The 18624-nt window shown below is 37.5% G+C and overlaps 1 protein-coding gene across 1 annotated transcript in view; it reads right to left on the bottom strand.

The window, feature by feature from the left end:
• The window catches only part of LOC134668059 (kinesin-like protein KIF20B), a 430310-nt gene that overhangs the window by 407553 nt on the left and 4133 nt on the right, over positions 1–18624 (bottom strand). Inside the window, exons 7-14 of the mRNA XM_063525509.1 lie at positions 18473–18621; positions 15655–15793; positions 14637–14793; positions 5173–5262; positions 4915–4950; positions 4455–4539; positions 1745–4169; positions 1067–1219 (exon numbers count right to left, since the gene is read on the bottom strand). Of these exons, the coding sequence (XP_063381579.1) occupies positions 1078–1219; positions 1745–4169; positions 4455–4539; positions 4915–4950; positions 5173–5262; positions 14637–14793; positions 15655–15793; positions 18473–18621 (3223 nt within the window). The 3' untranslated portion in view covers positions 1067–1077. The remainder of the gene's footprint in view (positions 1–1066; positions 1220–1744; positions 4170–4454; positions 4540–4914; positions 4951–5172; positions 5263–14636; positions 14794–15654; positions 15794–18472; positions 18622–18624) is intronic.

Below are 18624 nucleotides of genomic sequence, written 5' to 3'. Positions count from 1 at the left end.
GAGTTCGATTGGATTGTCCAAAGTCCGAACTCAAGTATAACGTGCCTTACACAGATCACCTGTCTAGGTTGGTATTCCACTATTCCAAGCTTTGTCCAATGTGCATTGCGCCTCACATTTTTAAATCAAAATGATTCTGCCTGAGAAAGGATTCTATACGGCAATACTATTATTTATTCTGTGGTAGGGCGTAAAATGACCGGTAAAGGTACGTAGCCAGAGCGGCTACCGCGAAACCCGAAATTCGCAAATTGCGGGGATCTTTCTCTTTTACTCCAATGAAGGCGTAATTCTACTTGGCCGGCAATCTGTTTTCCTGATCTTTGTATTATTATACTACCAAATCAAATACGTTGCGTTCGGAGTGAAAAAAGGAAACAAAAACAAGAATTAAATATAATAAACTTTAATAGCTCGAAGAAAACAATTCTTTTTGCAGATTTTTTCATAAGTCTACCTAAATTTTAAACAATTTATAATATATAATCAAGTAGCTTACTGTTTAGTGCCGATTTAGTATCTGTATAATATTCTGTATTAAATTAAAATAATAAAAGCAAATTCACAATCGTCGATATCTTTATCACGGTCGTTCAATTCATTTTAATATTTTAGCATCGGAGGGTCTGCTGAATGATGAATGAATTAACCACTCAATGGTGGTAAATTAGATATATCGTCATTTCACGTCAACAAGTAGGTGCCGGTGCCGCCCCCCACATTACACGCTCGCATCCTCGTGCGACGGAGGGTTTGGCACACTATAAATCGTTTCTTTTTTAGCATTTTATTAGAAATAAGGTAAACAATCTTGATGTGTCTTTTTATTGAAAAACACGTTTTAAAAATAAGTCACGGCAAATATGTAGCAATCATGAATCTAATAAGATCATTTATATTCTTCTGCTTTTATAAGTAATAGTTTTTGGTTTAAAATGCGTGTTTTAATTAAAAGAAATGTCAAGATAGCTTACCTTCTTGCAAGTTCTTTCTAATGCTAAAAAAACGAAATAATAAACATAAGATTGACAATTTGCGTTAAATAGATATGTTACAGTTTATGCACAGGTAGAGTCATCAGTTAAGTCTGCGCCGAGTCCGGGGCCGGTGGTAGCTGGGGCGCGGCACGCGGACGCGCTCGGCGCTGTCCCCGGCGGGCGGGGACTCCTCCACCGGCTCCGCGCGCGGCGTGAACAGCTTGCGGCGGCTGCGGGTCACACTGGAATAAAAATACCCCACTTAGGCCCACTTCCCCATTCTACTAACCCGATGTTAACCGGTTAAACCTGGAGTTACCATGGTTACCAGTATAATTTGACACTGAGTTAACGGTTTAACCGCATAACCCCCCGGGTTAGTTGGATGATGCAAGTGGGCCTTAGCGTAACATAAATAACCAAGACTCGTTTTGGGTCACCGCGCCAACCAAGTAAGTAGTAAGTATAAAATAAATAAATAAATATTTAGGGATATTCTTACACAAATAAACCTAGTCCTCCAGGGAGTTCGATAAAAGGTCCACAGGAAAATAACAGAAAGATTTGTCCTAAGGTCCAGTAGGCCTGGTCCTAGGGCGGCAAGATTAGGGGCGGCAAATTGTGACTGTCGGCTACAGGACCTAGGGCGGCAAAGACTGCAAATCATTTAAAATCTTGCATAAATCAATGCAACTCCTCAACGCTTACTTCTGTGTCCTTTCTAATCCTAAAAAAGCCAAATACATAATGTAATTATAGCAACTAACCTCTTAGACGGACAGCTCTGAACTCCCAGCAGCGGCGGCTGATTTTCACTCTCACTTTTCTCTGGAGACGGGATCTCTTTCACCACTTTCACCGGCGCCGGCACTCCCATAGTCACATCAGAAAACTCCTTCTGCAAGTTCACTATATCCTTCAAGTTAACTTCATCTTCAACCGGTTCATTTTCTTTATTCTTTCTTCTCAATCGTAGGGATTTCTTAGCAGTCCTTGGGCCGCATTTCTCTGGGTGCTCAATTGTTTCATCGTTATCTGTCTTACTGGTGTTTTGGGTTTTGTGGCGGAGATTGTACTTAATCTTCGTTTCAGGTTCTTCGGGTATTTCTTGTTTAAGTTCATGATTATTGTTGTCATTAACACCTTTAACTATTTCTTTATTTTCTTGGTTTATTTCATCAGTGTAGTTGTCGATGACATTATCTTGTACTGTTTCGTTATTATTATCATTCTTTTCAAGGTTTTCAATTGTTACATCCTTGTTTACGTTCGCTTTTTCCGAGATTTCTTTGATTTTATTAGTCTGATTTACATTAATATCTAACGATTTATCAGAAATTAGAAGATCAAATTCAGTTGCTCTTGGCACTGTTATATCTTTGTAAATATTCTCAAAAGCATCAATAGTATTATTATCAGCTGCTATAATTTGATTTGAAGTGGTAATGTCGTTTAGTGAAGTGATATCGTGTGGTAGTTCTTCAGATTTGGGTTCATTTTCGGTTTCTTTTTCAAAAATTTCTGTGTTAGTTTCCTGGTTTTCAATTTTTATTTCCTTATTTACCTTCGCTTTCTCTGAGACTTCTTCAAATTTATTAATCTGATTTACATTCGTCGTATCCAAAGCTTGCTCAGAAATTAGAAGATCGAATTCAGTTGCTCTTGGCACAGGTATATGTTTGTAAATGTTCTCAAATGCATCAATCGTGTTATTATCTGCTTCTATTGTTTGATTTGAACTGGTAATGTCGTTTAGAGAACTAATCTCATTTGGGAGTTCTTCAGATTTCGTTTCTTTTTCGGTTTCTTTTTCAACAATTTCTGTGTTAGTTTCCTCTTGTTTAACTTCGGTTAAAAGATCATGCTTTACATCCATGTCAGTATTTTCAGTAGATTTAATTTCATCTGCAGTCGACTGGGTATCTGAATCCTTTTTATTTGTGTTTTTATCTTCTTTATTAGCTGCAGCATCATGAATATTATTTTCATTGCCAAGTTCTGTTTCAACAGCATCGTCATTAATGTCGGAAACAATATTATATTGATCATCCTTTTCCACAATTTCTGATTTAATTTTAATTTCAAATAAATCCCTCACAATTTCTGATTCTGAAACGTTTTCTTTGTTATCTAGGGAAATTTGTTCAATTGATTTTCGTGCCTCTTCCACATTCTTCAGCACCTCTTTAATTGCGCACGGCGAATCGGCACCTTCAAACGGATCTATGGAATCATGCATTTTCTTCAATATTTTATTTTTATACAAAGGAGGTAGTTCAGTGGTTACTGTGATACTCTCGCGCATAATTTTGTTGATAGTACTAGGTTTATAATTTTCTGGAATTTCATCCTGGACTATGGATGGAGACCTTAAAACATCCTGTTTTTTTATTAAATCTTTTACCTTGGATATTTGATTTGGGGTCGGTTGTTCGTCGTCAAAATAAGGCTTCTTAACCTTCTTTCCTGGGCTCATGCTTATAGATTTCTTGGCAGTTCCATCATCAAAATATTTGAATGCAGAGTTGTCGTTCATTTCCTTTTCTAACAGTTCAAATTGAGCAAGGGAGCTGTTAGTCGACGCTGTACTAATTGCAAACTTCTTAATTTGATCGATTTGAGTTAGAATAGTCTTACTTGGTTTTACTATGTCACCAGTAATACTAATATCTTTCAAACCATCGTCATCTCGTAAAGAAACACTTATATCAGCTATGTGTCCCGAGTCATGAACTGAATCTTGTTTCTCATTTAAACTTACACTAGAATTACTAACAAAATAAGTTTCTCTAGCACTGTGTTTTTCAACTTTTGAATTATCTTTTGTCTCTTCTGCTTTGTTCGCTTCAGCCTTTTTTACTGTAGCAGGGCAATCCATGGATTGGTTATACGTATCATTAGACGCATCATATGTTTCATCAGCTTCAGTTATAGTGGTGTCCTTCTTACTAACGTCATACGTAGCGTCTGCCACACTTTCGTCTTTGAGCGTGTCGTGTGTTCCGTCCAAGTTATCAAAGGTCGTGTTTCTGGTGTTATTGAGTGTGCTTTGTCGCATGAGTCTTGAGCGGTTGATGTCTTCTTTTTTGAAAGTGGGTTCGAGGCTGTCGTTGCAAAGATCGTCCTCTTGGTCGCTGTCGTCTTCACTGTCCGTCAGCTGTATCGCGTCGTCTTGGTCATCTGAACCTTTCTCTGTAATAAATAAAGAAATACTAACATTTAAACTGCGTATCTTAACGCCTCAACTCCTAGCATTTCGAAACATCAAAAACCTGAAGATTTGACTTGAATTTTGACTGTCTCAATCTCTCATTAAGCAGAATGTGAGACGCAATACACGTTGGACAAAGAAATTGGATACCATCCTGAGCTCTGTATGACGGAATAACAAGTACAAACCGTCTCTGTCAAAAACAAGAAAATTGGATAGGTGGAATAGCATCCTAAGCTCTGTGTGATGGAATAACAAGTACAAACCGTCTCTCTCCTCGATGCAGGTCCTCAGATGTAACATCTCTTCCTTCATCCGCGCCCGCGCTAGCCGCTCTGCGTTTAATTCCTCCTGCAAAACCACAGACCAGTAAGTAAGCCTCCTAGAGACTGAACTAACTTAGTACAGACAACAGCAACAGAGTGTAGCAGTGTCACCACAGGCGTTAAATTCCTAAAAATATACGATTTTATTAGCATTTCCACACTTTCTTCTTAAGACAGTTCGCTTAGACAGGAACTTTATAATATAGGAACTGAAGAGCGCAGCATTGGAGCCCCCTGTTTATACTTAAGCATATACTTGACACATTTCGTGTTTATGTTTTAGATATGTTGGCGGCCGATCGTAAGATCGTAAGACCAGGTGGCTCGCGTGAGGAGTCGAATGTGAGCGTGAAACTGAGCTAAAACTTAAATAAAAGTTTGTTAATTAAAAAATGTTTACCTCCAATATTGCTATCTGCTTCACAAGCTGCATAACCTGAAGACAAAGTTCCTTGATGTTATTTAAGAATGTTGTCAAGAGCAAAGTAGTTTCAAGAATATAAAAACACATACTAGTAGTAAATAGTATTAATATTGAGGTAGTTATTGACTATTTCTGACTGAAACTTAAATATTTAATGAATGGTTGCATTTAAACAATAATAAGAATTATATCAAGAGCGATAATGTAATTTAACATTACGTCTGTAGTCTGTACCTTATTTTGTAAAGCTCGCGACGGCGTCCCTTCTTCCGCGACCACATTTTTAGCCAGCCTGGCTTCGTATTCCTCTCGTAACTCCGCCATCTGCAAATATACAAATACCTACAGTTCCAGAATAAGACGTGATGAGGCATAAGGCATGTTATCTTTATAACTGAAAGTTATACGATCACACCGACAAAAGAAAAGCGAGTCACAATTAGGATTGTTCATTTTTTTTCAAATGTTCTATTTCGAAAACCATTTCGAGATATAAGGTTTTTAAACAGTTTCCGACATTTGCTGCGATATAATAATTGAGGATTGAAGATATTTCAACAAATATCCTTATGACCTTAGTTTGACCTTCTCCTGGGCTGAATGTAAAGTCATTGCATGATAAAAGTTATCGAACCATAGTAAATAAATCCGTCACTCACGTATTGTCAAAGTTATCATTGTCATCGATTGTCATAACAAAATTTTTCAGTTAAACAGCTGCGGTTGTTTGTTACAATTTGATTTATAATTAACCCTTTGACCGCCGTTGGCATGTATACAAGACAACGATAGAACGATACACTGGCGCCGCTGTCTTGTATACAAGACACAAATTCAACCGCTCGGTAAATGTGAAAAAACATCAATTGTAGTATATTTTTACACTCGTGTTAATGTTTTAGGTCTTTGATTTTTAAACAAATTGCATTTAAAGCAGATAAATAAATCCATTCTTTTATAATAAGGCAATCAAAAAAATTGCTCCAGTTTTCAACGTTTTTCATGTTCCTCGTCGCCGTTGTCTTGTATACAAGACAGCTAGGGATGGGAATGTTAATTCGATATGAGAATATTAGAGATGCAACGGATAGTTGTTTGGCCGGATACTGGATATTCGGCTTGCCCTTCGGCCGAATATCCGGTATCCGCCCGCCGAATATCGGCCAGCAGAGCTGCACCTACATTTCGGTTTTTCAGGTGCGCATTCTGCAGTTTTGACCTGTTTCTAAGTGAACGTTCGCGCGGACACATTTCTAGGTTTGAAATGAGTGCGCGTGCAAGTCAGTTGAATCTCTAAATTGTTTTAAAATAATAAACAAGTACGATTGTGACCGTGACTGTTTCTTAAATCCAATGTGTTTACTCCAAAATCAAGCAATGGTACTATCCGGTATTCGGCCGGATAGTAGGGCACTATCCGGTATCCGGCCGGATATTAAAATACTGGCCGGATAGGGCGGATACCGGATAGTAACCGAATATCCGGTGCATCTCTAGATAATATTCAAAATAAATATCAAGTGGCCAATCTGGTTTTATTTAAGCATTTGAACACCTGTTAAATGCCAATTGGTGATAACTAGTAACTAGAATACGTTAAACGAGAGAGAGACAGGCATAACTATAGCTGGAGTTCAGGGAACTTGTTCAGCTGTCCATAGTAGAGTCAGACAAGTAAATCTGTCCTTGTGGTCTATTTGCAGAACAAATGATTCATTTTGAGATGATAGTGTAGTAGGGAGTGATACCCTGCAGTGACCGCTTCGCACAAGAATGGTACCTACAGGCGGACGCTCGGACTAGTCAGTGTCGCCTAACTATGAGAATGTTATGTATTTGAAATTGACGAAAAATTATTATGGTAGGGAGGGTGTAATACGGGAACTGACAAGCTCTTCTAAGGAACATGTCGAATGTGAAACATGCATTCCCGAACATTTCTGATCCCCACCCTTATCCAATATTATTGTTCTTCACTCATTGACAATTCAACCCACGTGTCATTTTCCCCAATGCAGTTCCGGTACATTTATATTATCGACACACGATGCGCGGCTCTAACCATACGCTTATAAAGTTTACGTACCGACAAGCGCTTACGCCGTTGACCTAGAGACTATTATTACTTAATCCGCGCGGAAACGGTCCTTGTCGGTCTGCACTGCGGGCAGTCCATGCGCGCCGTTGTCATGTATACAAGACTTCTCGTAGAGCCTAGTGCGGTGATATTACGTCATGAATCGATATTGTTTAGTGGTTGTTTTTAATGATAAAGACCTTTATTTTTAACATTGTCGTATGTAAAAAATATGTTAATTTTTGGCATTCTCGAAATAAATTAAAGTTGGTTAAGAACAAAGCCAAATTGAGAAGATTTTTACCATAAATTGTAAATATCGATATCACATTTTCCAATCCCTAAACTTTTTATTAGTTGTTTACTTAGAATTTACTCTGGCGTGTGAGTGAGCGTCTTTGCGGACTAGGTCCGGCGGCCAAAAGGTTAATACCTAAACAGTAGATTTCATTGCTTAATAATATATCAAAAACCTTGTTCCTATGTGTGGGAATGATTGACAAAAATAATAGTTCGAATCCACGAAGACCTACGACGTGAAAGATGGTGCCGTGAATTAAACTTGGAATACCTACCTACTTCACGTGTTACACACAGTATTGCTGTGAGAATCACGTTGATGTAAGTATAAAATTAATATTAATTTACTACAATTAAGTATTTAAAAGCTCACTTTATTGGTAGGGTCGTGGTATCTATTTATTTTCTGTGGTAATGTAGCCAGAGTATCTAAAGGCAAACCGTTAAACAGAGATGGTGCCTACTAGAAAGAAGGAATATACAAGAATACATAGCCATACTCAAATTTCAGCCTGAAACTGCTTTAAAAAGATATAATTTCTAATTTCCAGGTACATGTTGCAGTTCAAGCTGCTGATATCATGGTGGACAAGACTTAATAAAGAGTTGTGAATAATAAAACATGTTTTTGTTTACCTACTTTTTTATTAATTTGGGAAATATGTTATATATGTTTCCAAAAAAAATAGTAACTTTACATTAAATGTATGTTTATCATGTTCTGCACGAGCATCTGACAATGATGGCTTCTTGTTGACCATCCAGAAGAGAAGTGTATGGTTTGTTATTTACTCTGTTCCCAGGCATTATTTACGGTCGTAAAGTATTACGACGATTAATAATTAATATGACGTTCGTTTCAATACAAAATGCTCAACTTTGTTCTGGGCCCAAGTGCAGTTACATATCTCACAGCTGTATCTAAATAGGAATCACGATGACCTGAAATAATAGGATATAATTATCAAAATTGGCATGTTCCTAATATAGTAGTATAAGTATGTAGTACAATATCCAAACAATGGTGACAAGCCGGTAGAAAGCACCCACTGGGTGCTAAGCTACCTTTAGCAATGGACGCTTGTAACGATTTTATGAATCCAATCTTCTTACAAATCGAATCAGTTAAAATATATATGATGTAGGTGACTTACATTTGTATTTTTGCTCCCTTGATTTCAGCCAAGTTATGGTTGGAGTTGGATGCTATATGGATACATACTCCAATAAAACTAAGTTATATTATATAACTTAGGCAGATTTCTGGAATCAGCTTTCTCAAATTTATAGCGTAGGTATTTTGAAATTAATGATTCAAAATAAACGAGTTTTCCATTCCAGACGATTGTTATTTATAGAAACACGTGACACTGACATTGTCGACAGGTGACATTACAATCAATTGACAATGACAACTATTTTTTTAATGCTTGTTGTTGCTTGTGCATTATCCTAATCAGCCGACGACATGTAATTTACGAGAAGTCGTATCTCATATTTTCAATAAATTATAAATATTCAACCGAGCCACGAATTACTAAATCATTCAAATTGGTATCTTAAATTAACCTATATTTTCAGAAAATAAAATAAAAATGGGGGTCTAAAAAAAATGAACAATCCTAATTTACTATTAAGAGTTCCTTCTATTCACTATGCAAACAAAATTTTTAATTTATCGTTAAATAGATGTTATCTGTAGATACTGACACTAAAAATAAATAAACCGGCCAAGTGCGAGTCGGACTCTCGCACAAAGGGTTCCGTACCACTACGCAAAAAACGGCAAAAAAATCACGATTGTTGTATGGGAGCCCCACTGAAATATTTATTATATTGTTTTTAGTATTTTTTGTTATAGCGGCAACAGAAATACATCATCTGTGATAATTTCAACTGCCTAGCTATCACGGTTCATGAGATACAGCCTGGTGACAGACATACAGACGTACAGACAGCGAAGTCTTAGTAATAAGGGTCCCGTTTTTACCCTTTTGGTACGGAACCCTAAAAAACAAGCAATGATATTTCGATCGATATTTCTACGTTGAATAAACCAAGAGTCCAATTAAAAAAATGACTGCTTTGTACGCACTGTAACAATAAAATTTTAACTCTGCATTTTTTCAATACTGTTTAGTTTGTGACCCGTCTTCGTTTGATACCTTTACCGCCATCTAGCGAGCCTAGTCGATAACAACATGGACCGGGTTGCTAGATTAAAAAATAATTTCGGTGCCTTCCTACATTTTGTTTATTTTTTTAATCGAAAGGGGTTTGTAAATTAAAATTGTCTTCAAATATTGTTTTTTCTTTCTATTTAATATTAGTCCAAATAAGTAAAGAAGATAGGTAATGTTTTCTTTTCAAAATCACCTAGGATTGCACGAATCCAGTTCGGGCTGTGGCAACTCTGCCATTTGACTTGTCATTATTCTTCCTGTCAAAATGAAGATCGTGGACCGTTTTCTTTTGCGGTGTTTCGCCGTATGAAAGCCGTTTAATGGCTATAATATATCCCATCGGGAGACATCTCCTTTTTAAGTGAGTATTTTGGTGATTTTTGCGACGGGTTTTGTGCATAAGATTCCATTTAATAGCGTGGTGAATTTTATTTCACAGTCCCGGATTTTTATCCTATATGGAAGTCGTGTGAGACGATGGTGTGTTGGTGGAGGCCTCATCGAGTCGACATGCTGGTCAATCCCGGCCACGTATGCCGCTTCTCCTCGATGGGTAAGTTAATTACTTGTTTTTGAATTCGTAATCCTTACGCCCATGCGGGGGTCCGCTCTTTAAATCATGAACCGATTTTTCTCCTTTATTTAGGTTCCAGCTTGTCAAAAGTCTGTGAACCCTGTCTTACTACCTGTAACTCGTTACAGGGCCTACCACTTAGTCTACAGTTTGGCTGTAAGGCAGCCCCCAGCCAGCTTGGTGTACCGACGGTCGGGGCCTGTTCGCTATTACTACAACTACCATGGATGCAGAGGCACTGCGACATGAGTCTCCATTAGTGTGTCGGCAGTGGTACCTTCCTTCTAATGTCACTACTTAAAAGGTCAGAGACAACCAATTTATTATATTCTCCAAGGCGCCCAACTTACTTTAAATAATTTTCCTTATTTTTTATACCACGTACCCAGAGTGCCCAACCATAAGAAATGTAGCCGCCAAACCCACATTTGCTCTCATATTTTTAGTTAAGTCTGTAGTAAGCTAGCCGAGGCTATTTAATATATTATAATGTCATAAGTTAACATTTGACACTTCTAAACTTAGATATTTGTCGTTTAGTCAAATAAATGTATTATAAGTAATGTACTAGTTTCCTTTATTCCATTTCAATTAGCCCCCTAAAATAAAAAGGGTAACAGTGTCACCCATCGCGGGGCTTTTCTTTTGGCGAGCACCCTTTAGTCACATATAAGTTAGCTAAAGGAACTTATGGTTGGACATCCTGTTTGCTTTATTATACCTACCTTTGTTTACTGCAATATTCAAAATAATTAACACTATTTAATTGTGGTTAGGACAGCCACATGTTGTCAATTATCTACTTATATACTTATGTTGAACTGTAAAGGAGTTGTAGTCTAATTACTTATTCATTTGCTGGTATTTAAACTCCAGATGTTATTAATTTAAAGCAATTTTAGACAATCGTCATAAACACAATTTATTTTATAGATGTATTTCCTTAGTATCTCTTAATGTTAAAAGTTTTACTTCATAAAAGACGTTGTAGTTTACCGGATAGCAGACACACTATGTTTTGACTATTGTATTTTTTTTTGTGATTTATATCATGTTTTAGAGTCACTCACAGAAGGTTAAACCCTTACCGGGTAGTGAGGTGCTTAAGTGCTTAAACTTTAATTTATTTTTCACTTTAAATTTTTTTTTGGTGACTTGTTTTCAAGCAAAAGTTTATGATTTGCTGGAGGGTTAGTAGTAGTGTTAAAAATGTAATACCTAATTTCCATTGTTTTTTTTTATATACTTGATGTGAAGGATTAGTTACTGGTAATTGTACTACTATGGTAATCTTGTTTGAAAGGATGGACCGTATTATAAATTTATTACATAATGTAAAGGGAGCAAATTTGGAGGTTATAGTGAAGTACAGTCAGCAGGAGTTTACATTTATTAAATTTATTACGGGATGTTTGGAGTTGAAGTTTAAAATAAATAAAATTAATATTAAATAGTTTCTTGACGTGGTTGGGTACAGTCAGTCACAATTATTGTTGTTGACTTACGTTTTTTTTTAAATAACTTACCGATATTCAAATAGCGGTTTACCTTTAAGGTCGAATCTTATTGTAGTAGTTTCACAATTGTTTCGTACGGGAGTTATGTTTATTACCTACTTTTCCTTATCTATTGTCTCGACTTAAATCGAGTTTTTTCCTTATTGTTGTTATTTTAGGTGAAGTAAATACTTACTTATTAGTTTAATATCGGTGATCGTGCAGTTTTTTTTGTTGTTGATGTTTCGGTAGGAGTTTTTTTTTTATGTGTTGCGTGCAGGAGTTTTGTTTACGTATTACTTTCTTTCGATCGTGTCTGAGCAAACGTAACTCAGTCACGTGGTTTGTTTGTTGTTGGTGGGCGGAGAGGACGATTTAAAGACTCTTCGCGTGTTTTACCGGGGTGCTGGCGCTTTAAACCAGCATTCCAATCGGCACTGGCTGGTCGGGTTCTGGCGGACTTTAAACCGTCAGGCTCTTAATAGCAGTGCCATCTTCCTTGTTAACGCTTTGCGGTATGACTTAAATCATATGCGTGAACGTTAATGTTGATGTTAGGGGGTTGTTATGTGGTACACGCCTTAAAGCGTTGTCCGCAAACATCGGATTTTTGTGTGTCAGACTGACAGACTTGCATTGCTTGAAATGGAGCCTGTACAGTCGACTTCCTTGTGTGTCTTGTGTTGTTTCGAACGTTACCGTCTGCCTGTCGTTCAGACACAGCTGGTCAACGTATCGTTGTGTTGCGTTTTGTCTCGTTTCCGCGTTCAGACCTGTGTCGACTTAAGGCACGGCCTGATAAATGCGCGTTACTTGAATGGTGTAAAGTAGCAGTCACCGATCTTAGTTAGTTAAATTTTACCTGGCTATAGGCCGTCTATCCACAGTGAGTGTTGGCAGTGCAGGGCGAAATCCCTGATTTCGCACTGCAGGGCCAGTGTTCCTGTGAGGAGTGTCGATTGGTAGCTCAGTGACTCTTTAGCCGAGCTATCGGACACTGCCCTTAACTCATATGGATAATTGACTGTACTCAGTCCTTACCACTGATTATTGATTAATCTGTTACCTTACGCACATTCCGCCATATAATTTGGACGTGCAGCCCGCGACCCAGGTCGCTCGCTGCGCCGCCAAGATATACAGCGATGCAGTGCGTAGGTAGGGAGCTTTGCAGCTTCGCTTATTAGCGTTTAGTTTCGTTTAGGTTAATATACGTTTAGGGTATCGTAGTGTAGATTACAGTACAGTAATATTATAGTTTGTAATGGGTAACTTGTGCACAGCTCGGCTGTGCTTATTTTTTTATTATAGTTTAATGCGTGGGTTCGAATTGGGTGGTCGTTGCTTTCCTTTGTGCCTTTGGCGTCGATTTTTTTTATGGGACTTCGTCTAGAAAATAAGAGGGTGGTTTTGCGAGCTGGGGGCCAGCTCAAAATTTTGCCGTAGTCAAAATTTTCTTCGGGTAGGGGAGCACTGTAACAATAAAATTTTAACTCTGCATTTTTTCAATACTGTTTAGTTTGTGACCCGTCTTCGTTTGATACCTTTACCGCCATCTAGCGAGCCTAGTCGATAACAACATGGACCGGGTTGCTAGATTAAAAAATAATTTCGGTGCCTTCCTACATTTTGTTTATTTTTTTAATCGAAAGGGGTTTGTAAATTAAAATTGTCTTCAAATATTGTTTTTTCTTTCTATTTAATATTAGTCCAAATAAGTAAAGAAGATAGGTAATGTTTTCTTTTCAAAATCACCTAGGATTGCACGAATCCAGTTCGGGCTGTGGCAACTCTGCCATTTGACTTGTCATTATTCTTCCTGTCAAAATGAAGATCGTGGACCGTTTTCTTTTGCGGTGTTTCGCCGTATGAAAGCCGTTTAATGGCTATAATATATCCCATCGGGAGACATCTCCTTTTTAAGTGAGTATTTTGGTGATTTTTGCGACGGGTTTTGTGCATAAGATTCCATTTAATAGCGTGGTGAATTTTATTTCACAGTCCCGGATTTTTATCCTATATGGAAGTCGTGTGAGACGATGGTGTGTTGGTGGAGGCCTCATCGAGTCGACATGCTGGTCAATCCCGGCCACGTATGCCGCTTCTCCTCGATGGGTAAGTTAATTACTTGTTTTTGAATTCGTAATCCTTACGCCCATGCGGGGGTCCGCTCTTTAAATCATGAACCGATTTTTCTCCTTTATTTAGGTTCCAGCTTGTCAAAAGTCTGTGAACCCTGTCTTACTACCTGTAACTCGTTACAGGGCCTACCACTTAGTCTACAGTTTGGCTGTAAGGCAGCCCCCAGCCAGCTTGGTGTACCGACGGTCGGGGCCTGTTCGCTATTACTACAACTACCATGGATGCAGAGGCACTGCGACATGAGTCTCCATTAGTGTGTCGGCAGTGGTACCTTCCTTCTAATGTCACTACTTAAAAGGTCAGAGACAACCAATTTATTATATTCTCCAAGGCGCCCAACTTACTTTAAATAATTTTCCTTATTTTTTATACCACGTACCCAGAGTGCCCAACCATAAGAAATGTAGCCGCCAAACCCACATTTGCTCTCATATTTTTAGTTAAGTCTGTAGTAAGCTAGCCGAGGCTATTTAATATATTATAATGTCATAAGTTAACATTTGACACTTCTAAACTTAGATATTTGTCGTTTAGTCAAATAAATGTATTATAAGTAATGTACTAGTTTCCTTTATTCCATTTCAATTAGCCCCCTAAAATAATAAGGGTAACAGCACTAAGAGTTGTATTCCATGTGTCCAATATCTTGGTCTAATGTCTGTGCATCTCAGTATCTCACTAAGCAAAATGTGAGACGCAAGACACATTCGACAGGTGGAATACCACCCTAAGCAGGTGTGTGCAGTTTTATGTTCTTAATAATCTGTTTTCTATAATAACCACCAGACCAGGAATATATTATTATGATCGTGCGCCTTGTTGCGGAATTTCACTGGAACTAATTTTTTCATACTATACTGAACTGTCACCCTATGAACAGCGCCCTCTTGACAATGATCATCAGGCTTTAGTATCTTTTCCCTCACCTCAGCCTCATGTCGCTCCTCGAGACTCCGAAGCTGCGACTTGTAGTACTGCTGAGTGATATCCCGGGCCTCTTCCACTAGCTCTTTAACCGTCACTGCGTTTTCCTGTTGCTGTTCCGCCATATCCTCCATTAACTTCCGGTTTAGTGACTCGGCTCTAAAAAAATCACATAAAAAATCAAATTTCAAATAATCGGGCTTTACACGTGATTTTATCCACGCAGAAAATATTAAAAAGTTACAAAAATAGCCCACAGTTACCGTTACACTCTTGGGCGTCGAAACTACAATAATTGTCTATTTGTTACTTTTTACTTTGCGTTGCTTATATATGTCGCAGGGAAATGATCAAAACAGAGATTTGAACAAATTTCTAACGGGCTGTCCATAAATTACGTCATCGATTTTTGACCCCCCCCTCCCTAAAATCATCCGAAAATCATGCTTCGAATGACCCCGTTTCCTCCTACATCATGCTACCATCATCCGATGTCCAGACCCCCCCTCCCCCCGGCCCCCTAATTTAAAATGACGTAATTTATGAATAGCCCCTAAGGATGTTAGAATGGCGAATCCATATCATTTCTCTACAAAAATTCAGTCATTTAACCAAATCACTGACTGTGTTTAGTGAAAAGACAAAATCGGCCAATAAACGCGAAACGCTTTTTCATTTCCCTAGATTTGTTTAGGAATTTGACAAAATCCCTAACCACGACAGTAGGTTGGCGAAACGAACTCAAAAAGTCAACTAGTTTTATCATTTCGGTAAACAGGTTTAGTGAAATGATTAAGTCTCAACTGGACGATGGTACATTATGTTGATTTGATTAAATTTCTGAACGGTTTAGTGAAATGACAAAAGCAAGTACAGAATACAACAGTTTACAGTTAAGCAATTTGATCAAACCTCTGTAGCAACGGGAAAGTAGTTATTTTTTGGCCACCGTGTATAATATAATGTATATTAGGCGAAAATTAATGATTTCGGATAGTTATTAATAACAATAAAACTTACTGCACTAATTCATAATGTAATCTCTCGTTTTCTGCTCTGAGCCTGGTGACCTCGGCGCTGCTCGCGATCGTGGTGTCTTGAATAGTAGAACAACTGTTTTCTAATGTCGACATAGACTCCGCTATCGTGTGGTTCACCTCTGAAATATTGTTTTAATTATTACCATATTTTAAAATCAACCATTTCAGGGGTTCAGACAATCCCTTGATGAATATCAGTTATTTCCCGTTAAGAATTTTCATATAAGCATCTGAAAATTAGGTATCGTCTTGGGTGTTCCCATTCGTTTTTCGTCAAGTTCTTAAATTAGTCCTATTCTGCTTTCGTCACTCATTCTATATTGAAAGCCACCGACAATTGTGACGAATGTAGAATGGGTGACCAAATCAGAATAGGACTAATTTAAGAACTTGACGAAAAACGAATGGGGCGACCCAAGATAATACCGAAAATTATTTGTGCCTAAGGATACTGGTTATCTTACGTACAGTCAAAGAATTTAATTTCCGACCCATTTTGTACCTTGTCACAATGACAATAGGTCACTATAACGACAAATGAGGTCTCTATGGTATTTTTCAAACTGATAAGATGTCAATTTAATACAATTTTGCGTCATTTGGTATTTTTAGGTTTTAAATCAGCGAAATGCTATACATGGAAGTATTCTGTCCGCTCAATTATGACCCAACGCAAACTACCCCGCGATAGGCGGTACTTACAAACTGCTCGATTGGCAATCTCAGTACCACTGAGATGACAGTCAGTGACAAATGGCTAAATTGATTTATAAAAACAACGTTTTTTTGTAATTAAAAATATATTCATGTGTCGTGAAGTGGTGCAGAAGTTATTTTAGTTCATACCAAGGACAGTGGAATCACTTTTCACTTGTAGTAAACAGATAACTTCAGTAGAATTTGGAAAAAACATGACGATTTGTTTTCAATACTACCGTGCTAAGCTAAAACGTAACAACTGCATACGATTTTCATAACAACATACGACTTTTTAAATTGCGATGATAATAGGGATGGTGTTATGCTAAATGAAGTAGACTATTTTATTAACTTGTGTTTGGTTTAGGTATTTTCTATATAATTATAAATGTAGTAATAAATTCCTTCTTACAGATTTGTATTTTCCTTTTTTATTTCATGAGATGGAGCTATAAAAAAACTACCTAGTTATTTCAAATTAATAATCAAATTTGGTATTGTCATTTTACATTACTTTGCATTCAGATTCCCACAAGATGCTGTTCGCAGAGAACTATGGAAAAAAGCTGTCCAATTAGAGATACATGAAATTGAGTGAATGCCTGGCAAGATATCTAGAATATTTTCTATTCATGAGATATAACCCGTGAGATAATCATACCCGGTCTCCTATATGTAGATACATTTTTCCTATCATGCTTTCACTGAATTAATTTAACAAATACACACATTATCTGAAAATGTTGATCATTTGAATCCACCCTCTACTGTCACATATATGTAGGTTCTCTCTCAAGCCATTTCCGTCAGTAGAAAAGAGCAGCAAACATATTTTAACTCACATTATAGACGGGTCTAACGCGAATTATATTCAATTACCTTGATTTACCGACGTAAATCAGTTTCGTTTCGTATAATGTGAGTTAATATGTGTTCAAAACGCGAAAGTTTAAAATATTATAAGAGTGGCAAATTTAGAAAATGTAAGTGCGCGAACGGCTGAGGTCCTATGCAAAATTTTAATTTTGCACCTTTTACTACTGACAAACTTGCTTGACCGGCTATATACATATAAAATATTCTGAACTTAAAGTGGGGATTTATTGTGACTCCGCCTGTTCAAATATTTTTGACCCGATTCGTGTACCCATGTAAATTTTGCAGACTGTATAGCCAGTCCGATTTCTAAGATCAAGTTCGCCATACATTTACTATGGCGTACTTGATCTTAGAAAAACGGACAGACTATACCTGAACGTGACTTCGCACTGCCATGCAGATTGATAATAAAATATACAAAATACTTATTATAGCGGAATACATTTATACAACAATGATATATTTACTTATGTTGAGTTAGTCTGTCATGTCATAACAACATTTTAACTAGTTATCTTTTAATCTGCATTAAATTATTATACGTGAATTATTTGACTGGTTCTTCACTGTATGGCATAAACCTATCCCTGTCCAAGTCATATTCTAATCAAATATGAACCGCGAACTCTCAGCGGCCAGTACGTATAGCAAGAAGGTTATTAGCGGATTAATGTCGCTGATTGGTAGTTATTGACATTATATGCATTTCATTTACACTTAGCTATGTACCATTAGTGTAATAAAGATGACTCTTATTTTGTTTACCAGCTTTGATTACAGTCTCTGTAAACGCGTCGTCTTATTTGAATGTAGGCGTAATTGTGTATGTGTGCTAATTTGGCCCGAGAATTTGAACGGTAATGTTCCTAAAGGCGGTATCCATGGTTATATATGATCGCAGTTTTAAATTGTATGGCGGCGACATCTATTCTATCATTGTACCGTTCCAGTTTGAAAAATACTATATATAGCGACTGGATACTATATACTCGATACTATATAAATAGTGTATCGATTATCACCGTGACAAGGTATGAAATGGGTCGGAAATTAAATTCTTTGACTGTACATTGCGATCGCAACTGCGTTTTTTCTACCAATATTCACCTAAAATAACAGTTGAAAACAATTAAACTGTGTTTTAGTGTAGTACATAGACAGTATTAATGAATAAATATTATCTTATCTTATCTTATCTTAGTATAGAATGTGCAACTTACGTATGTCCCTCGCGACGGCAGCCAGCTGCAGCACGTGGCGCGTCTCGTGCGCGTACTCGGGTGCCGGGTTGAGCGTGACCACCATGCTCACCGCCTCGCCGCGGGTGCCGGACAGGCCCGTGCCCAGGAGACGGGTTAGCTTTGATTCCCTG

The sequence above is a fragment of the Cydia fagiglandana genome, chromosome 10 (assembly GCF_963556715.1).
Source record: "Cydia fagiglandana chromosome 10, ilCydFagi1.1, whole genome shotgun sequence".
NCBI lineage: Eukaryota > Metazoa > Arthropoda > Insecta > Lepidoptera > Tortricidae > Cydia > Cydia fagiglandana.
This window is presented reverse-complemented; position numbering and strand designations above follow the sequence as displayed.